The sequence below is a fragment of the Centruroides vittatus genome, unplaced genomic scaffold (assembly GCF_030686945.1).
Source record: "Centruroides vittatus isolate TY-2023 unplaced genomic scaffold, ASM3068694v2 scaffold_654, whole genome shotgun sequence".
NCBI classification, from domain to species: Eukaryota; Metazoa; Arthropoda; class Arachnida; order Scorpiones; family Buthidae; genus Centruroides; species Centruroides vittatus.
Genome location: NW_027122714.1, coordinates 105,516 through 129,431, shown reverse-complemented (window position 1 = coordinate 129,431; position 23,916 = coordinate 105,516). Strand labels below are relative to the sequence as shown.

General features: G+C 32.0%; 1 protein-coding gene across 1 annotated transcript in view; it reads left to right on the top strand.

Moving 5' to 3' along the window:
* The window catches only part of LOC136989533 (probable phospholipid-transporting ATPase IIA), a 59,927-nt gene that overhangs the window by 32,251 nt on the left and 3,760 nt on the right, over nt 1-23,916 (top strand). The window contains exons 14-21 of the mRNA XM_067287732.1: nt 2-163; nt 2,809-2,901; nt 2,971-3,054; nt 3,666-3,836; nt 13,287-13,475; nt 13,551-13,695; nt 22,523-22,676; nt 23,083-23,214. Coding sequence (XP_067143833.1) covers nt 2-163; nt 2,809-2,901; nt 2,971-3,054; nt 3,666-3,836; nt 13,287-13,475; nt 13,551-13,695; nt 22,523-22,676; nt 23,083-23,214 — 1,130 coding nt within the window. The remainder of the gene's footprint in view (nt 1; nt 164-2,808; nt 2,902-2,970; nt 3,055-3,665; nt 3,837-13,286; nt 13,476-13,550; nt 13,696-22,522; nt 22,677-23,082; nt 23,215-23,916) is intronic.

Here is a 23,916-nt window from a genome sequence, read left to right as displayed (position 1 = left end):
GGTATCATTAGTATCGTGGACGGACAGTATCGGGTTAGCCCTCGTATATAGAGATTTGACGACAATGCAATTGCGAACCTCGTATGGAGAAATTTTAACTTTTGCAATATTACAAATATTTCCATTTACATCTGAAACAAAAAGGATGGGAATTATTGTTAAAGTAAGTTCTGTAATGAAATATACTTAATTTATGTATATACTATTTTAAAAGTTAATTGTATTTAAAAAAATTTTTAAATTTATAATTTTATTTAAGTGTTAAATTCAAAATGTAATACAGTATAACATTAATATAATAATTACAATATCATGTATAATATATCTTTCCCTGATCTAGAAGTGCATGCATGAATAAAAGGAAAGTTTGTTGAGGGTTTACATCTGCAAGTTATTCACGTTTTGGAAAATAGATTGGTAGGTTGGTTGAGGTTTATTGGTGCAAGGGCCACATAGACCAAGTTGCACCATGTCAAATGGTAAAATTGTGCAATCTACTAAATGTATAATGCAAAATAAAAAATAACAAAAAAACCAATAACAAGAGTATATAACAGTACAAATATATATAACAAGCTGTATATATAAATAAATAATTAAATCTGTTTATAAATATTTGTGACTTTCAGAAAGTTCAGTAACTTATCAAGATTTGGCCTCTGGCCCAGAATCTCTGTCAAACTGCTGTCTACGAATCCTCTTGAAGGCAGAGCAATTGCACAGTATGTGTTTAACACTTACAGAACAGTTGCAATATTGACATACTGGCTGGTCATCGTCCTTCAAAAGGTATTGATGAGTCAGCCGAGTATGTCCAATTCTCAAACGGGTAAGGATAACCTCAGATCTCTTTTCATACATCTGCTGTTACATGTCCAATTTTCTACCAAAGGTTTGATCTCATGTAGTTTATTGTAGACTTGTGCATTCCACACATTTCGCCATCACTACCATTTTTGAGTTAATGTTTTATACCATTGATGGTCAACTTCTTTGGACTCAAGGGCTGGGACATGACTTCTGAATTGTTGTGGATTTCATTTTGATATACTGTATGTGCAAGTCCCCATCTTCCTCCTCTACAAAAATTACTAAACCAACTTCTTCACCATAACACTGTATTAAAAGAAAACATAAAGCAATTGAGAAATGAGATTAAAAATCCACTGATAAAATACATTTTTACTTTAACTTTACTTATTGCTATTAATGTGAACACTGTGGCTATCATGAGTTACTGGTTGGTTCAATTTTTGTAACTGGTGTAAAGACCTTTGAACAGTGAACTTCTGCTAGCAGGCACTTTACAGGAAAATACATAAAACAAGCACGGTAAATAATGAAGACCAACCGTAAAGTGACACTTCAATCTGTTATTTTAAACATTATGAATAATATTGGCTGTTTATTGCCTTCAAATTTTACACTGAACAATGAGGCACAAACTGAGCTACATTCCTTATATCAATAAACAGCTTATGGAATGGAATAATTGTATTTTTGTTGTGTTGTTTCATGTATTTTCCTGTAAGTGTTCCCTAACAGGAGTTTTTGAACTTTTTTTTTTCAAAATTCTTTTCCACATCCTTTGCATAATCTGTATACAAATTTTGGCTGCAATTCAGTTATTGGTTACTGCTACAGAATGCTCTGAATAGGAAAACTTTAATTTTGGCCACTGTGTACATAGAAACATTTGACTTCTTAAACACCTAAATACTAAATACATTTTATATCTTCTGTGATGTTTCTATCAATTATAGCTCTATTAAGTTTTTATATAATATCAATCTAAATACATCAAAACAAATTTTTTGTTTTAACTCTCCAATTAAGATTTTCATGCATTTTTATTGCCCAAATTTATGAATGAGTAGTAATCAACTTTGAGTGAGTAATCAATTCTGTATATTTTAAATGTCCTCAGAGGAGTTTCTTATCAGTTTCAAGAAAACAGTAAAACAAATTGTTAGAAAAAATTAAGAAGAATTAGCTAAAATACCAAATATAATACTTAACCAAAAATTATCTAATGGTTGCTGTATTGATACTTCACATGAATCTTTTATGTTTATAAACTGCTAAACAATGAAGTGGGAAATTCTGTATTGTTATTCTCTCATTGCTGATAGTGTCTAGTTAATAAGCATTAAAATTACATTCATATGGAACTGTTTAGTTAAAACAATCAATCTTAAGTTTATTAAAGAAGTACTTTTGGCTTCATTATAGCTGTCTTTAGCTTCACCATAACATATAAAAGAAAAAATTGTATAGAACAGTGATGGCAACAGGGAGCCTGCCAAGTCTGCTTCTGCTGTCCCCCACCAGACAGACAATAATGACATATTGCATATATGTTTTTCAATATTTGCACAAAGTACTGTTTTTTTTTTTCATAATCCTTTTCTGTATCCTTTGCATCATCTGTTCAACTTTTGGTGTCAGTCCACCACTTACTGGTTACATCTACAGTGTGTGCTGAATAGGGAAACTTTATATATCATTTTTGAAGTATATGGTGGCCATAATTAAAGTATTTCACAAATACATTTAATTATTATTTTTTCTCCATTAAAGCAACTTTTTGTTCTTATTTGTGTTTAAGTGGTGATTTCTTAGTTAGACATATTTATGTAATAAGTATTATTTCAAGTTTTATATAATAGCAATATAGATACAATAATAAGATGATGATACATTATAAACTGTTTGATGATTTACAAATTTATTGAAATCATAAATTATGATAATTAAAACTCTTCCATTATAAAATATTAATTCAAATACAAAATGGTTTTGTTACAGGAAGAAAATACTGGGGAAATAACATTCTACATGAAAGGAGCTGACGTAGTAATGTCTACTATAGTCCAATATAATGATTGGCTAGATGAAGAGGTAATTGTTAGAGAATTAAAGATGAAAGCAAGTATATAAAATTATTAAAAGGATTACTTTTAATAATAGTGTGGAAACATGGCTCGAGAAGGTCTCCGGACATTAGTCGTTGCTAAAAAAATTTTATCTGAAGACCAGTATGCTGATTTTGAGGTAATTTCCAAAAAAATCTTCTTTTGTTTATCTCTGGCTGAATTACAGAGCAGTGACTTTCATCTCCATATCTTCTACTATATTTTATCAAACACTTCTTACTATTATCTTTTTTTCAATACTTTTCTACTACTAGGTCTTTGCAGTTTCCTTAGTCTACATTATTTTTATTTAATTTTTTTTCTGTTCAAATATTTTTCTCAATAAAGTCTGTTCCTTATAAATGACTTATAAAAGATATCTAAAAAAGATTTAATGTGTAAATAAAATAAACAAAAATATAATCATACTTTTCAATATTTAATTTGTACTTACAGAAATACACAAATTTTATTTTTAAATAGCAATTTATGTTTAGTTAAAAGAATGTCTTAAAATAAATCATTTTGAATTTTTGTTACCAAGAAGTAATTATCATCATTATTGTATTGGGCATGTATTAACTTTATCAGTATCTTTTTATGTTGGCTTTTTGCTTTTTGTACATTGTTTCCTGTCTCTCTTCAATGACATTATATTAAAAGAAATGAGTTGAAATATCTGAAAAGATTGATACAGTTTAGGAAGAAACAGAAAAATGATTTAATTTGTATGTTAATATTTAATTTTAGGCACGTTACAATCAAGCAAAAGTTAGTATTCATGATAGAACTGCAAGGGTGGCTGCTGTGGTGGAGAGTTTAGAAAGGGATATGGAATTACTTTGTTTGACTGGTGTTGAAGATAAGCTGCAAGAAGATGTCAAACCCACTCTTGAATTATTAAGGAATGCTGGATTAAAAGTAAGTGATAAAAAATTATATTTTATTATAATGACAATTTAGCCATAAAACATTTATTAATATAACTGAAAAATTTATCAAATGTAACTTTTATCTTTAAATTAGTAATTTAACTCTTTCACAAAGACTTATTATATTAGGACTTGTTATATCAAGGAAAAAAGGAATAACTCACACACACATCACAGAAATTTATTGTAACACTTTTCTGTATGCTAACAATTCAGCATTTTTGACTGTAGCCCCTAATCAGCAAAAGGTTACAAAACACACTGAAAGATATTTAAAAGTGTCTTTTACTATTACAAGTATTTTTAAAAAATAGCAGTTACAAACAACTATTTCTGCTTACCTAAATATTGCATCCCATAACACTTATACAGCATAAAATCACTTTCCTCATACATGGACACTTTTAATATGCCAACTTGATCATTTCTTTTAATGTTTAAAATTCAAAACTCATTAAAACACAACTCAAACCAACATGCCTTCCTCTACAGAATGCAGATTTATAGTTATACTAGAGAGGTTGAGGCGCACATATTCAACCCAAAACATGAATGGCAGGTGGATGAGCGCTGCCATCTGGCAATTCTGTATGGTCGATAATGGCATTTGCTACATCTAGAATGGTGAGTAGATGATCGGCTTAATCTTCTTCATTTTTTGTGTTTGTGGTTAAAATTATGACCTATTTTATTAAAATAATGATTATTTAAGCATTTATGAATAATATTGTAAAGAAACAGAAGATTTTAATTCAAAAATTATTTAATTATTCGATTTTTTAGCAAGTGATGTGAAGTGCCTATAGAATTTACATATATTTGCCTTCACAATAGCTTATCTTAAGGTAGGTTTGTTCTTCCATGGTATCTTCTACTGTCAACAACATAATACGTTTGTAAATTTTTTAAATATTAATTTTTCGAGCTGCTTTCGAATTTACATAAGCCACTGCTTCCCTCAACAAAAGTATGAGGTAGTCCTATCGTCCAATCGTACGGTAGGAGACAGAACACTAATTAAAAATAATTATTTAGTATTATTAAACATCCTATAAATACTTTTAAACAGTTTAATTTGTTTATTTATATTTTCTGGTAACCCACGTTGTTAAATGTATCTGCCATTTTTTCAACATATTTCCTGTGAGTCAATGGGCAACGTTCACTGAGTCATGGGATGTTGTGAACGAGCACTGCAAGGTCTTTTACTTGGACTTAAAACATCAAATGTGTATTACTGCTTGCTGTACAAGTTTAACGTTTGTACTTGCGCCTCAACCTCTCTACTATCTATACCATCTATGTTAAGTATAGAGTGCCACAATCTATTCAGAATTCTTCCTAAACAATCATTTATTTTTTATCTTTATTTGCTAATATTTCTAAATGTTCAAATAGTTGTTTTTCATAATTCTTTTCATTTTTTACTGTTAAAACAGTAAAAAGTGACAGTCTTTGTAACAATTTTTCAGACATTTGTATTAGTGTTTTTGCAATGACTGAATTATCATAATCACATTTAATAGATCTAATATGCTCAGATATTCTTATCCCTAATTTTCTTTTTGTCTTCCCCTACATATTTATATCTAGCTTTACAATTACATTTGAAGGAATATATAACGTGAGTTTTACTTAGAACATTTTCTTTTTTTTTCTTCATCATTTAAACATAACAATTTATCTACTGTTTTTTGGTTCTGGAATTAACATACTGTTATTTTTCACTATAGTTTTAATTGTTTTAAATAGTTTCTGAACATAATGTTAATTTTTGAAATTTCCTTATTCTTATCTATTATTATTGTTCATTTTATTTTTAAGGTTTAACATTTTTCTTTAGATATTAACCTTATTTTATGAAATATACTTTTAATATTTTCTTTTGCAAAACTTTAATCTTATACTGTTCTTATCCATTTTGAGATTTTTTGAGAAAAACAGAAATTAATTTTATAAAATGCAAAACTAAAAAACAAATAAACTTTGGACTTGTAAAATTTCTAGAGCATTTAAGTGAAATGTTCTTAAAACCTTTATCTTATCAGGCACAGATCCCTTAACTGTATTCTGTTTCACAATCAGAAGTGAGAGAATCTGTCATACTGTTTACACATGGCCAAGAAAAATATTTTTCTTTTTTTCACATTACTCCACATTTGAGTTTCCTCTATTCCAAAACAGACTACAGGAGTACAAAATTTCTGAATGAAGAACAGCAATATATAAGACAATTAAAATAGATATATAACTTTTTGCAGGAAAAAAACAAAATTTAACCTTAAGTTTAACAACTAGATGTATTACAAAGATACTTCAGAAGCTGCCAATAGTTAATATTAATTATGAAATAATTCAGGTTATTTTGGAAGAAAACATTGATTAGCAGTAGGTCTTGAACCTGCAATTTCTGCTTATTATGCAGAAATGCTATTGGATAAGTTAATCAGAATCTAACCAATATTCAATTCTAGATTAGTTAATTGAAATACAGTAGAGCATCGATTATCTGACCCTCGATTAACTGACTGCGTTCTAGTCGACAAATTCAAATGTCCGCTAGTGATGTGGTGCTACAATATTTGGTTATGTCTTGGCTACTTTAATATTATTTTTAAATTTTTGCATGTTTTAGATGGCAGCACTGGCTCGACCATGAAAGGGAGGCTAGTATTTAAACCAGGCCTAATACATTATACTAATAATGTACTTTTTCATACTTTTCGGTTATCCAACTAACCCCAGTCCCCAATTAAGTCGGATAATCGATGCTCTACTGTAATATAATTATTAGACTGCCATTTTGTACTAAATTTAACTATTTGCTTTTAGACTAAGTTACTTTATATTGATAATTTGTAGTCAGTCAGGCTATAGTCCAAAATAATACAGAAACAACATTGTAAAATGCTGGATCTTGCAAAATAATTTTAAGAAGTGAATTTCATTAATATTTATATTGATATTATATAGTTTAACAATCAACTTCTCATTGTTTTGTTGATTTAAAAATTTAAAACTTAATCTGCTTAAAAAAAATATTATATTTATCTGAAATGTTTATACAATAACAGCTTTAACAGAAACAGCAGTAAATGCTTTAGAAGGTGCAAACTTATTAATAGAGGACAATGATGAAACATGTTTGGTATAAGATATGACTCATTACACAGTACATTTCACTATAAGGTAAGATTTATGCTATTCATTCAGTTGATTTTAGCACTTGATGTACAGTATTCATGTAGCAAATGCTCAAATGAGTGAAAATACTAAATGGCATTGTGCCTTTACTGTTGTTAAGCAGTAGCACACGCATCACAGCCAAACACAGGAAGCATGGTAGTTTTAATTTACTTTTACTTGTGTATAAAACATGATTTCAAAAACAAAAATGCTATATGAAAACAAAAACAAATATCTCCAATTGATCATCTGTGTTGAAAAGTACAAAACTAGTGAAAGTGTCTAACCTGCCAAATAAAACATCAGTGTCTGGTCTTGCAAAATAAAATCTTGCCAAGTTCAAATCAAAGCTTTGAGAAGCAAGAAGCTTTAACTTAAAATTTCCTAAGCTCAAAGATTGTTTACTCAAATGGATAGAGAAAATACAGTTTTATCATAGGTTGTGATTCAGGAAAAAGATAATTTGGGTGTGTTTCAGCTTCAGAATTTTGATGTAGGACTGGATGATTTTGCTAGTTTTATCAAATGTAACAATACCTCGATGCAAGCAATTTGTGGTGAAATAGTTAACGCTGATCGTGCTGCATATGATGAATATTTACTGAAAGCAAAAAGTGTTACCTGTAATTATCAGCTTAAAAACTTGTTTAATTTTAATAATACACTTTTATTATTTTGCCTGTTACTGAGCAAAAGTTTTTCCAGTAACATGCTGTGACTTATGCTACAATTGGATCTATTTGTGCTGGAAAAAATAAAAAGATTGAATTACATTTGGCTTCTATCGTAATGTCAATGGTTTAGAATCTATAAAATCTTGTCATTGGAAAATCTACATATGTTGTAGCATTCAAACAAGCAAAAGTTGATGTAAAAAATATACAGTTTAACCCATTCATAACGTCATCCATGGGACTGGCAATTTTTTGACGTTATAACCGAGTGTCGTTATTTGCAGGGTCATAATTTCAGTCCAATAAAATGTACCAAGTGTGTTTAAGAATCTATTATAAATTCCAGTTTAATTTTACATCGTACGTATTACCGTAAAATTATTTCTTAATGGTAATATAGTATACTGTATCTATTATGATAGTAATAATTTATTATCATATGTATAAAAATACAAACTACATGTTTAAATAAACTTTATTCACATCAATGTAATTAAAAATTTCAAAAATTACATTTTAATAAGAAATTTCTATTTGTTTTAAGTTTCAATAATGGCAGAACTTCCGGTTTGAGAATAATGTTGAATCCAAAGGCAACAAAAGGTTAAATTAATGTATGCCAATTAAAAATGATTGCATTATTTCTTTGTAAACTATTTGATATAATATGTTATATTAAAAATAATAGAATATTTAACAATTTAGCATGAAGTAATTTAAAAATGAGTACGTAATAACCGATCATCGCGTCATTTAAAAGTGGCAAATTTCACCCCACCAAAGTCAGACGGAAAGAGCACCACCCAAAGTCATTCTTGGAAAGTGAACTCTGACCCTAGGACTGAACATGTAGTATTTTTTTTGTTAAATAAAATTTGTAATCTAATTTTGTAAATTTGGGAGTGCTTTAAATATGACATTAAAACAGGGTTTTATGTCGTTACAAGTGGGTTTTTTAACGTTATATAGTATAGTAAAATCATGGGACCGATAAAAATTTGACGTTATATTAGGATTGTCATTACATCTGATGATGATATAATCGGGTTAAACTGTACTTATGAAAGTTACCATAATAATATAAGCTGGATGACTCTCACTGTATTTAAAGAGTACTTTAATTTGTAGTCATGAAAAGCTAACTTTTACTTAGCTGAACAACTGTCTAATTGTATTCTGATTTGAAAAAGATTGAACTATTATTTTTGCTATGCAATACATCAATTGGCCAACCTTTAGATTATTAAGGAAACATTGAAACTTCAAACATTACTACTGTGAACAGCTTGTTTGAGGAATTCATTGTTGTTCAAGCTTCTTGTTCTGTTTTTTACAGTTTCTGTTTCAAGCATATAGTATCACTTTTTTATGGACTTATCATACAGGAACACTGAAGACAATGTGGATGAATTTAGACTTTATTGCTATTAGTTACAAGATAATGCATTTTGGATGTCATACCCTTCACAGTTCTTATTACTTTTTTGTATGACATCTAAAATGCATTATTTTCATGTAACTACAGTAGAGCACCGATTATCTAAAATATTTCGGGCTGGGGTTGTTCGGATAACTGATCATTTATGAAAAAATATATTAAACACTGAACTGTACTGTATATATTTTGTATCACGTGTCTTACAAATACATATCTTACATAAAGTAGTACATTAAAGTAGGCCTACAGATTATGTTGGCAGGGAGGGGGAGAGTGCAGCAGCATCATAGCACTAGTGGAAATTTGGATTTGCCAACTGGAATGCTTTCGGTTAACCAATGTTTTGGTTGATTGGTATTCGGATAATCAATGCTCTACTGTAATATCAATAAAGTCTAAATTCATCTGTATTGTCTTCAGTGTTCTTATGTGATAAGTCTATATAAAATGCAATAATAAGTCTATATAAAATGCATATAAAATGCATTTTATATAGACTTATCACATAAGAACAAAACTTCAAATAAGCTTTCTGTTGCAAGCTTATTTGAAGTTTTGCTTCTTAATTTAGATAATGAAATGAGTAAAAAGCAAATTTCAATATTGGATGCTATTCATTATACAATAAAAGCATAATATATAATATTTTTCAATTAAGAAAGAAATAATCAAAAACTGCTTCATAAACTCCCAAATACCTCATGATGACAAAAACAATTCAAGTGACAGTATAGAATATTTTAAATTAGAGACTTCCAGAGTATTCTAAATTAAATTACATCATGAGTATTATCATAAACATTTAGTGCATTTTATATCTTAAAATTAAGCATGAATACTGATCAGATTTTCTGTACTGACTATGTTAATTGCCCTGCATTTTGTCACAGTTGAGATCTAGTTGACAAATTTAAAACAAGCAATTCAGAAAATATGTCCAATGATGTAGAGAATGCAGTTGTCAGCGAATTATACGTCATGCCTCTAAATGCATCCAATGCTTATGCAACTTATCAAACTCTGAAATTTTTACCATAGTAAAAGTAAAATAAATCTGACGAGATGTTAAAATCCTGTATTCTGTTGAAGATGATTTTGCTCGGCAATGATCAGTTTATCTGCAGATCATCGGGGCCTGAAGACAGGTGTCACAATATTTCTGAAACAACTGCACTCCTAGCATGTTCTCAGCTGCACTTGTTCTCATACCATGGTATCCAGGGTGTACCACAAGTGAATGGGTCATGCACAAACATCCACCAGAAGCAGCCAACTAGGTGTGATTGGTTTCAGCAGAGAAGATCATCACTTATGAAAACTGGGATCTGAACAAAGATATGCCACAGTTGAACAGCTTATCCTGTCAATATAACAGTGTACAAGGTGGATATGTTTTAATAATGATGGTGTAATGTACAGTACACCACCTTGTGCCAATTGGGGTTCAAAAGTAGTCGACCTGCACCAGTGCCTCTTTTGATCACATGTTGTTGCAAACAACATCTCTCACAGGCAAGAGAAAGGTGTCATTAGACATTGGACATGTGGAAGGTTGTCATATGGAGTGACATTTCATGCTGAATGTCCTGGTTCAAACCTGGCATAAACAGCATGAGACCACAAGCTGGTGTTGGTGGTATCGTGGTCTGGAGAATGTTTTCTTGGCAGAGCCTAGAGCTATTGGTTCTAGGCCCTATCATCTCATGATCCTTGAATAGTGATTGATACAGAGACCTGTTAGATGATTATCTTCACCCATATCTCCAGGTTATGTTTCCTGACAATGATAATACACTGTGTCATTGAACAAGGCTCACTCTGGAATGGTTGGAGGAACACAACAATGAATTCCACACACTACCTTAGCCACCAAATGCATCAGACTGCAACTTTATTGAACATTTTTGGGATATGTTGGAATGTGTGGTGAGGTTGTCACCCACTCCTCTGTGAAATGTGCACCAATTAACTTGACAAAACTACTCATGCAGGCATGGGTCTAGTTTAGAATGGGGATGTTTGGCATCTGATGTTTGCAAGCCATGATCACCCAGAAAAATGGACCAACTTGTCAGGTAGGCAGGTGTTCTTAATGTAGTGATCATTCAGTGTGTGTGTGTATTTGTGTATGTATGTATGTATATATATATACACTGCTTGCCGAAAGTTAATCATGAATCACAAAAAGCTAAATAATAGCCTAAATAGCATGAAAGCTTAATGAAAATTAGTGTATAAGTATGATTCAGTATGTGAACTAACATTTACAACTTAAAATTATGCAAAATATATGTAAATATGCAAATGAACATTGGGAAAATACTGGCATCTTCCTGTAGAGTGCTATTTTTGCTGAAAGGGTACTATAGACAATAAAGAACAGAAAACAGAATTGTTACAGTGCAAACAGTACATATTCATGTCTCAAAGAAAATGTTTACAAGATTCAGAAAGATGGAGATCTGTTGGAAGATTGGAGGCTGGTCAGTCAATTACCGAAGTGGTGAAATTCTTTAATGTCCATCATTCTGTTATCTGAAGGCTTTGGAGACAATTCCAAACAACAGGAACCATTGTCAGAAGACCTGTTTTGTCCATGGGTGACTTCTCAGGATGATCGTTATATATGTCTCCTAGCCAAAAGAAGAGTAGGGCATCTGCATCATCTCTGTGTGCTAGCCTTGTGTCATCCACAGGGAGGCAGGTATCTGTTTTAGTTGTTACCAGAAGGCTTCACAAGGCTGGACTCTATGCCCATTGACTGGTAGTATGTGCGCCTCCACACAGACAGGCCTACCTGAAGTGGTGTTGGGAGCATGCAGGCTGGACACGAGAACAATCGGCTCATGTCCTGTTCACAGATGAATCTAGGTTCTACCTGGAATCTGACAGCAGGAATATATTGATCCGGAGGGAGGTTGGAACCCATTACAAACCACAGAACATAATGGAAAGCATGCTCTTATTGGTGATGGAAAGACTGTGGGCTTAGTTTTCATTACGTGGATGCACAGACCTGTGTGATTGATGGAAATACCATTACTTCTCACAAGTATCAGGATGAAATATTGGACCACTGTCAAACCTTATGGTGCAATCGAAGATGATTTCATTTTAATGGACAATAATGCTTGTTCACATTGAACAAGACTGGTTGACCAATACCTTTACGAAGAGAAAATAGAACAAATGGATTGACCTGCACATTTTCCAGATCTCAGTTCTACAGAACATCTATAGGATACTCTAGAGAGACTTGTTTCATCTGCTATACCCCCTCCACAAACTCTCAATGACCTCTAAACCACTCTTGTGTTAATGGCAGTTGCTTCCTTCTCACTTTTTGCAATTATCAAAGGTATGAGTCGACACTGTCAAGCTTGCATTAATGCTAAAGAAGGCCACATTCTATGTAGACCTCAACAATCATATTCATACCTCTCGTATTCACATTTATTGTTACTTGCCTTCATCTTTTATTTTTTCTGTTAACATTCTGTTTTTTTTCCCAAATGTATGCAATGTATACTTAAAGTATGTATGTATAATCTTATGAAAGTTTTATAAATTTGTTCAAGCTGTTTTGAAAATACTGTAATTTTCGTGGTCTGTGTTTAACCTTTGACAGGCAGAGTATAAATAACAATAGTGATTAAAAGATAAAATAGCCAATAGCCTGATCAAAAACTGTAATTAAGTCTGATTAATCAGCCTAGAATGTGTTGATTCTTTTCTTCCATAATATTCTAAATTAAAAGTTAGTTTATTCATAATTATTGAATTTATTGTGAGACGGCCACTTAACTGCTTATCTCTAGTCGAATTACTTTGGACTATTGTAAGTCTAATTAAAAATCTGAAACAATCAAAAATCTGGCAGATAGTTTGGTGATTCTAATACAGGGGTTCTCAAAGTGGGTGATACCGCCTCCCTGTAGGCGGTGAGTAAGTCTAGGGGGGCGCTGGAGGCAGGGTACTGAACGGTGACCAAAGGCAAAAGTTGGGGTCACTGATGGGTTAGGGGGTGTTGGATATAACTTTATGGAACAAAGGGGGCGGTGAATCGGAAAAGTTTGAGAACCAATGTTCTAATATATTGATTGGGTTAATGGATGTTATCTTATAGATAAGTACATTTTAGGTTTGGATGCTGACGGGAGACAAATTGGAAACGGCTACCAGTATTGCCAAGTCATCTCACTTAGTTTCTCGTAATCAGCAGACACATATCTTCCACTCCATCAAATCTCGTCACGAGGCTCATTTGGAGTTAAACTCTTTTCGCCGAAAAAACGACTGTACTCTGATAATCAACGGTGATGCTTTAGAAGTAAGTGTATGGTATAAAATTAGAATCAAAGTATTTAGTCAAGTATTTCTTTCATAATTCTATTTTACATTTTAGATCTGTCTAAAGTTCTATCCTTCCGAATTCATGGAACTTGCATGCCAATGTCCAGCTGTCGTATGTTGTAGATGTTCTCCCACACAGAAGGCCGAAGTTGTTAGATTGATTCAACAGCTTACAGGGAAAAGAACATGTGCAGTTGGTTAGTATGAACTGACTTTTACTATTTCCAATATATTGCTTATGTTATTGCATTTTATAAGTATAAATTTATTCAAGTGATTGAAAGTGTTGAGTTCAGTAGAATATTTAAAAAGTTTTCCATTTATGAAGACATCTACAGAATTAACATTTACATGAAAGTAATTTATAGACTATATTTCTATATATTGCAAGGCTGCATAAACTATTATAATAATGATTGTTTTCTGAGGACTATTCAGCTAGCTCCAATACATAAACTTCTGCAATAATATAAATGTAGTGTTTCTGTAATTGTCTACTGCTGTATAACTGTGCTTGTCACATTGCCTTCATTCAGTTTTTTTAAATAAAAAAAAATAAATTTTTGAACATTAAATTGGCTGAGAATCATGATGTGTCATGGATGTGAAGTTGTTAATTCACTGAATGACCTTTACAGTTATCTCTTAAAGTAATTCGTTAGAAGACTGGAAAGTATAACTAGTAATGCATCCATGCAGTAAGAAGAGGTGGATTTGAGTCCTTCTCTGAGTCAATCTTTTCTTTCAGATATTCTAAATTATTGAATTCAATAATTACATTAAATATTGAATTAATGTTAATATAAGATAGTAGTTTAACAACCTATTTCTAATACAAATTCCTGTACATAAATAATTAGCAAGTTACTGCCTGAGATAATATGGCATTAATTGATTTTATACATAGAGGTTTGGGCTTGCTTGCTTATATACAGTCAAATCTCTGAACAATGGCCACTGTCAGGAACATAAAAAATGGTTGTTGTTCAGAAGTTATTTTTATTCATTTTTTTTGTTCTAAAAAGTTCCCAAAAGGATGGCTGTTTTTGGAATGTGGCCATTATTGAAGCTCAATTATGTATAAATCTCGTAACATATGCCTTTTTCTTATTTTTATCTTCATTCTTTATTGTAAATATTTATGAAAATATTTCCATAGCTTTTATTTATTTCTATATTACATATTTTGTTTTGTCATTGTAAATAGGTTTTATTTCATTTTTCCCTGTTTTTAAAATTGATAAAGCTGATTGAATGATTTATTTTGAACATTCATCAATGATTTACAAGAATATATTGCAATGAGTTTTGCAACATATGAGGCGTGTTTTTAAAGTAAGTACCGTTTTGAAATATAAAAAAAAAACAAGCAAACATTTTTCACAAAATTTTTATTTATGTGAAAGCCCATATTTTACACTACTTTTCTACATAATTCCCATTAATATTGAGACACTTATCGTATCGTGGGATAGGCGACACATTCTTTGAGGATGGAATTTTTGTATTCCATCCTCAAAGAATGTTGTCGCCTGATGAGACAACCACTGCAGAACGGTCGTTTTGACTTCGTCGTGATTGTTATGGCGCTGCCCTGCCAGATGCTTCTTCAAATGCAGAAACAAATGATAGTCACTCGGCGCTAGGTCGGGACTGTATGGAGGGTGGTCTAATTGTTCCCAGCCAAATGATGTGATTAGGTCTTGAGTTTGATTTGCCATATGTGGACGAGCATTATCGTGGAGCAAAACGACACCCTTGCTCAGTAAGCCTTGCCTTTTGTTTTGTACTGCACGGCACAGTTTTTTTAAAGTCTCACAGTATGCAGCTGAATTGATCGTTTCACCATGAGGCAAAAACTCAATAAGCAACACTCTGTATCTGTCCCAAAACACCGTGCACATGATTTTCTGAGCAGAAATTGTTTGCTTGAACTTGACTTTCCTTGGAGATGATGAATGTCGCCATTCCATGGATTGTTGCTTCGATTCCGGTGTAACGTAGGCTACCCACGTTTCATCGCCTGTAACAATACGGCTTAAAAAATCATCTCCCTCGTCACTGTAGCACTCAAGAAAAGTCAATGCACTGGCCAAACGTTTGGTTTTGTGCTCCTCCGTCAACATTTTCAGCACCCAATGGGAACACAACTTCCGATAATTTAATCGTCTGGTCACAATTTCATAGAGAACACTTCTTGAAACTGCAGGAAACTCTTTAGATAAAGATGAAATCGTGAATCGTCTGTTCTCTTTCACTCTACAGACCACTTTTTCAATCAAATCGTCGATAATGACTGAAGGTCGCCCACTTCGTTCCTCATTGTGAATGTTTGTGCAGCCATTACTAAAGGCTCTAACCCATTTTCGTACCATTCCATCACTCATAACGCTTTCACCATAAACTTCACTGATTTGGCGATGAATTTCAGCCGCTTTCGAGCCTTTAGCACTGAGAAAATGAATAACGGCACGCACTTTGCAGTCAGCGGGATTCTCAATGAGTGGCGGCATTTCAATAACACACAAACAACAGTAAACACAGTCGACTGGCTCCGTAATGGCGTTTGTGGCTTCCCAACAGATGTAGGTACACAGCGCGCATGCACTAAGTGCCGACTGCAGTGCTCCAGCAGCATTATATTAAAACGGTACTTACTTTAAAAACACGCCTCGTATTTTTAAAATTATCTAAATTTGAATAACTTTGATTACAGTATCAGAAGTGACAGCAGTGACTTTCCGCCAAGTAAAAAAAGTCACAGACCGACTACATGTACAAGAATCAGAGTTGCTGATTTTTGGGGGTTGATTTCTCCAGCCTCCAAACACCTGAAGTAATTCTAAATATTTCGTTTGAAAGAAAATTGTTTTCTTAGGTAGTGTGCAAAATTTTAAGATTTTCTATAAAGTGGTTGCCGAAATATAAGCAGTTGAAAAGTGCAAAAAATTGCCAAAAAAGCTGTGTTTTCTTTTTCTCCTAAGCCTTCTTCTGTTTCTTCATCCAGCACTACAGACACTCATAGAGAAAAAACTAATAGGTGTAGAAAGCTCAAATTTTAAACTTAAGTCTTTCTCGTTATCAGTGAAGTGCTGGTGAAACTTCCTGGTCGATAGGTCAAAGTTTACGGTGGGTTCCCATAGAGCCAATTCAGTTTTGTGGCTTAATTTTGTGCTTATAAGGATAAAATTGCATGGAAACAAATGATTTTATTCAAAATGTTACTCAGAATTACAAAAGCTCAAATTTATGCCATTTAAAACTTTTTATATTGATTTTTCTAAATGGTGTATTGAAAGTGACATGTTTGTTCAGTGCCAACTGACCAAATGTGTCGCCAACAACTGACCGAAATGAATATTGAAAGTGTTTGATCGCTGAGCACCAACTAATCTTATGTCTTGACATAATAATACAATTATTAAAAACAATTGATATCCATAGAAAAACATGTGAGATGTAAAAGAATTCTGCTAAGTAAAAATTTATGACAATTTAGATGACAGTCAAAATTTTTCTTAGCAGGTTTTCTTTGGTAAAGATAAGCTTGGCGCTCGGAAGCAGTATCGACAAGATTTTTGCCTGTATTATTGTTTTCTACATTTCACCTCCAAGCACCAAGCTTATCTTTATCAAAGAAAAACTCCCGAGAAAAATTTTGACCATCGTCTAAATTGTCATCAATTTTTACTTGGAGAAATTTCTTTACATGTTTTTGTTTGGATTTATAAATAGATAAATATATTTATCCTTATGTATCTGTAATTACAGTAGCAGTCTAGAAATTGCACCACCCATAAAATATGCTTACTTTTTAAATTAGAGTTATTTTGCTGCAAATATATACAATATCTTTGATTTGCAAAAATTGGCACCATAGTCAAACAAATACTGGTAACTTTGATAAGCAGTATAATTAGTATTTATATAAAGCATATCCAATAAACAGAAAAGTAGAATTTATTAGTGTGTGGAGTTACTTGTAATGTCTTGAATGAACATTAACTATGAGAATGTTTTTCATTGGCTGACAGTCTGCTACAGCAGTATTTCCAGTGATTCATTATTCATGGTATAAAAATCTGTTTGAAGAGGGTACACTTTTATACATAAAATAAAAGTTTTCAACGGTTAACACCATGTAAAATGTCCATAACTGTTGCTTTTGAATGCCAAAGGTTTATCCTATTGTAAAATAATGTCGTGTGTGCGGTATCAAGAATTGCGCATTTGTTACAAATGGGAGGTTAATGTGTGATTATGACATGCCAGAATAGGATGCTGGAGCATCTTAGTTTGCAAGAATGCATTACTTGTTTTTCCAAACTGAGGAATAAGTGGAAAGAGTAGATAAAAGTGAATCCATGAACTGCATGACATTGTGCAACATGGATTTAAAAGCCTACTGTTTATGTAAAAGGCCATTAATTAATGTTGATTAAAATGTGCAGACAATGGCTTATCTGGACTAAACAACATGGGGACTGGTGCATTTACATGTGGGATTCTGTTATGTTTTTGAGTGAATCCAAATTTAACCAGCAAAACCTATCTAATTAGTTAGCTAATATAGGTTTTGCTGTAAGATGTAGAAAAGATGAGGCCTATAACAGTGCTTGCTTGAAGAAACTAAAGTTTCTGTAGAGTCAATTGGTATGGGGATACGCATCCAGTGAAGGCATTGGCAGACTATGCTTTATAAATTTGCTCTGCAAATGCATAGTGTGTCAAAAACATCTTATCTGCAAGTAAATTCCAACCAGGGCTGTGGAGTCAGAGTTCGAGTCGTGGGGTTTTGGTGTTTTAGTTGGAGTAGGAGTCGTCAAAAATCTTCCGACTCCGACTCCTTTTTAATTCCCAACTTGTTATATAAAACGGAAAAGTATTAGAATTGTGTCAAATTTGACCCTTCAAGTTTTTTTGCAAATCTACAATTCGGAGACCTCCTGAACCCAAAAAATGCCAAATAAAAAGGGAAAATTTGTATGTGTGTGTGTAGTGGTGATATTCGGTGGGTTCGCACAGGTTCGGCCGAACCCATTGTTAAAATTTTCAGTTTCCCGAACCTTGTTAAACACACGGAACAGTTCTCAGTGGGTTTGTTTTTTTTAAAAAAATATATTAAAATATGTGTATTATACTCTGTAATACTACTAAACTAGAGCCTTATACCCCGTTCGTACCGAGCATTTCAATCTAGATTGTGAGCAAGGTCAGGGAGTATGTCTTGGTGCGATCTCTCTTGACCGTTTCAATCGAGGTTTAATCGTGATCGATTCAAGAGAGTTCTTGAAAGTAGATCCAGTAATAAGAGAGATCCCAGAATGCCACGCGCGCGAGATAATACAAGATGGCTGTCGAACACGTGTCGGGCTATGGACAGCGAAAGAAAAAGTATAATGTATCTCGAGAGATGATGACACATGTGTATTTCCCAGAAGCGCCATTTCGCGGTAAAGATTACCCCTGCCTAAAAAAAAAGGGTCGACAGCCCTAAAATATTAATGTTACCTGCCCTTCACCCGTGGCTCGTTACGTTAACAGTACCTGCCCACTGATTGTTAGATATACGGTTGCAAGAAAAGGTATTGTATTTATTTCTATTCAAAACTTCCATTTCATTTGTCGGTGATTGTCAGGGAAAAATTTTCTGCTAGCGAACCCCTTGTTAAATATTTTGAATATCATCACTGTGTGTGTGTATGGTGTTGAATTTGTTTAATTTCTTTATTCTCTGTTCTGAGAAACAATACCTTAGAATGAATAAAGTTTAAGAAACAAAATTTGGCACAGTAGCTTGTGTATAAAGGGGCATTAATGCTATTAAATTTTGGTTCTATTAAATGTAGACAGGATGGAGAAATAGGAGTCATGTGTCATATCTCCAGTGTGGTCAGACTTAATAACTGTTTTACTTGTTATTAGCATTTACATTTTTTTATAAAACTCGTCTCTACCCTCAAAATTAAGCATTTTGTCATTTTATAATAATACAGTAAAACCCATTAAGATGTTCTCGCCTGAGATGTTAGAATGTGAAGAGGAGCATGATTTAGTTCAACCACTTTGAAGCTCAATAACTCCAGTGTTAAACCATCCAAGTCTGATTTAAAAACCACAGAAGTTATTAGGCTTCAAACAGTGAACATATGTAACTGTGCACCACACACACATACATACAAAAAAAAAAAAAAAAACAAATCTTTTGCATATCTCAACATCTTAAGGTGTCCTGAGTCCAAAAATGTGTAAAAATTTGGAAAGGGTCATTTTTTGACCGATTGCTACGCTTTCCCTCTGTTATATATAACAACCAGGAAAGTAAAAATTATCGAATACATATTTATATATTGACTGTGTCATTACTTAGAGGAGTGTTTTAGCTTTGGAATAAAAACGTTTTTACATTCTATCTTTATTAGAACTCTATTTATTGAATCTTTTATTCTGTGGTTACGTGATAACATCAGAATTCCTGGGCCTGTTTTGGTAACAAGTCTGCCCCTGGTTGGAGTCAGATGGTAAGGCAAAGTCGGAGTTGGAGTCGGTAGATTTTTACACGATTCCACAGCCCTGATTCCAACAATCAAGGAACAATTTTGTGATTGAAATCCTGCATCTTCCAAGACAACTCTGCAACTTGTCATCATACCAAGACAGTGAGTAAAGTATTGTGTGCCCTTTCTCTACAGTTTATTAGCATTATTTTCTTAGTCTCTTAAACCAATACAAAATTTGCTTATTAGGTAAAAAAAGGTTCCTACAAGAGGAACAGATCAGATACCTAAGCTAGTCGGGTAACAGCCCCAATCTCAACCCTGTTGAGAACTACTGGCATATTACAGGCAAAAAGTTCTAGAGAAGAGGTCTGAAAATAAACATCAACTTCAGGAGTGCATTAGAAGAGTTTGGTATCAAACTTTGTATAAGTTGTATATGTTAAGAAACTCATCCATTCTAGGATGGAATTTTGCAAAGTTGTTATTGTGGCTTGAGGTACCCTACAAAGTATTAGGATCCCATTCAATGAGAAATAACTCTGCATGTTGTTTTTTTAGGCCTAATTGCATACAATGTGTAAGTTCTTGCAACAGTGCTTATTAATGGTATTGTCAAGTCTGCAATGGAAAATAACATATCAGTACAGAGAATAAATCAAGATTAAACTAAAAGGAAGCAATTTATTACATATAATACTACATTGAACTTAAACTACAATTGCAAATTGTAATGATAACACTTCAGTAGATAATCAAATTAGAATATTTAACACTCTTTGTACCTCTCTTGTACACTCTTTGTACACTCTTTACACAGTATATCATAGGTAATGCAATTTCCATGGCTGCTATTGTCTACAGAGACTCATTCATTGTAATCACAGATATTGATATTATTAAATTTTGATAACATTAAATGAATAAGTTACAAAACTACAAGTTAAAATGTAATTATAAAACTTTGCTTATTGTTATTATATTTGGGTAAATAGGCATTTTAAAGCTCTTTTTATGTTATTGGCCTCAATATGTGGCTAATAACATGCACTTTTTATTAACTTCGTATGATTTAAGCTTCAAACATTGTTTCAATTGTTATTTGTTTCAGTACTTTACAATAGAGGTATCCCTCATATAACACCATTCCTACAACACAGTTTTGCTCTAATACTGTTTGAGAATTGAAGTCATCTTTGTACAAAACTTCACAACATTTGAGTACAAATACCATCATTCGATTTTTTTTTTAATTATGCAAGCATGCATATTGTCATGTTTGAAAATTTCAATATTATAAAATCCATGGGCAATGTTTTGTGCATTTTTCCAGGTCTTCTTTAATGAGAACTGATTGTACAATTTTTCTTCTTTCTTGTCCTAGCTTCCTATTCTAGCTTTCCTATAAACCAGGTATTGCTGTTGTCAGTGATAGTGTTCTAAATGAACCAAAAAGACTGTCATTGTGCTTTGTAAAAGGTTAAAAGATTAAATTCTTAATATATAAAGCTTAAGAATTTAATCTTTTATGTAGTAACTTTTAATTTAAAGTTAGGCAAATGCAAACAAATGAAAATATCAGATTTTAGAAAAAACATGAGAAAAATTAAGATGTTGCTGATAATTGAGATTAAGGTCAACAGGAAAGCTCAGATGATATGTTGCCAAAAAGAAAACATCCTCGTTTAATAGTGTTTAGCAGTGAAGAAAAAATTCATATCAGCATGCAATACTTTTGATTATAATTATTAAAGCAATCAATAATTAACTAACAAACATATTTCTTTTAATCATGAAAAAGATTAGTATACTTTTGCTAACTTTTAGAACCTAACCTTGTGCTTTGTACTAGTTCTTTGTTTCGTATGGCATGGATTTGCATAACACTGCACTTTTTTGAAACCCTAACTACCATGTTATATGGGAGATACCTGTACTTTAAATTGCTGACATTTCTTACTATAATTATACAGTAGCGTTGTGAAAAGTGCAAGCAAACAATACTGATAAGTTATACATTATGTAATTTAATTAATCAATCATACTATGTTAATACAAAAATTGTATTGATTTTCTTTTTAATGTTAGAATCAATAAAATCAGAATTGTCCACTCATCTTATTTACTAAACTCGATGTTATTGTTATCAGGATAGTCAAGTTCCAAAACGATTATGTTAAGTGTATTCTATGCTGGGCCATTCTAATGGTAACAGAGGATTTTTCCCTGGGCCTGGAGAAAATTTAAGGGCTCTTAGTAATTCTTTTCCCAATAAATTAATAAAGATATTATTTTTATTAGTAAAAATATTAAGACTGCTATTTAATAACAGACAGATAAAATCTTTATTTGTTCATAAAAGACAAAAGGAGCCTGCTCTATTTGTCCCATACCAAGCTTTTGATGGTCCCAATTCTATGCACATATTTCATACATAATTCGTACAATTCTATGCACATATACACATAAATCATTAATATTTGAGAAAGAGGCAAATGCAAGTAAATAAATATATTTATATTTTAAGGTGACGGAGGAAATGACGTAAGCATGATTCAAGCAGCCGACGCTGGAATCGGAATAGTCGGAAAAGAAGGAAAACAAGCATCTCTTGCAGCCGACTTTTCTATAACTCAGTTCAGCCACATATCCAGACTTTTTCTTGTGCATGGACGTTTGAGGTAAAATATTTTTTACCCAAATCTAACATATACATCTATTATGTAAAGTTTTAAGCAGAATTAAATATATAGAAAAACTAAGTTTGATTTAGCTAAAGCTAAACAATAACCAAATCTCTTTAATCATAATTCAATAAAAAGTTTTGTTATTAAAAATAATTTAGTAGTAGAAACAGAAATTTTAAGGTATACTGGCCATTCTTACTTATTAATAATTTGATGTAACTTAATTTATATCCTAATTTCTAAATTTTTAATCAACTAGCAGATATATTAATGTTCCAATTAGGGATTCAAGCAAAGTCTAGAGGATAAATAATTGTTTTATTAATCAATGCAGTATTTGTATTGATGTTGGTGTTCTTAAGATTCTCCTATAATCTAAATGAACAATTTGTTTTAATAGCTATAAACGTTCTGCAGCCCTCAGCCAATTTGTGATTCATCGTGGATTGATTATCTCAATTATGCAAGCAATTTTCTCATCCATTTTTTATTTCTCATCAATTGCTCTATATCAAGGATTTTTAATGGTTGGGTAAGTATATACTGATGATTATTATTACTACTGTCATCAGGATTAAACTATAAATTTATTATAATTTTATAGCATGACTATTCTGTAATCCAAAATGTGGAATTCAAAGTTAAATTTAAAAAAATTACATGTTAAAATTAATTTTCTTGGCTCCAGCAATAACCTAGAAGGAAATATCACCAAATTATTAAGTGGTTTTAAAGAAATAAGTTGATTGTAGTGTGTTTTCCCAAGGAATCTCTCACTAGTTCTAATTATGTATATTGAAATTTTTAAAATATTGTGATTAATTACTCTTTAAAATAAATAAGTGATGCACAAAGCAGAAAACAATATAAAAAGAAATTTATTTTAATCTTATTCAGAAGACACATCTTACAAGATTTATTACCAATATTGGATATTTTATTTAACTCCAGTTTTTTCAAATAAAAATATACACACAACATAAATAGTTACTTTTTATGAAAAATACATATTATAGCTTCAAAAATCTTGGCTGGAAGCTAACTAACTCTGGAGTATTCAAAGTATATGCAAAGATCCTGTTACATTCATATGGCTTTATACCTTTGTTTACTAACAGTCTTGTGCATCACAGCAGTGTAACCAACATTCACGAAAATGTGCTGTATGATGTAATAAGTTTGAATTTTACAGATATTTGAGATAAATCTGGTGGCTTTTACAAATGTTGATTTT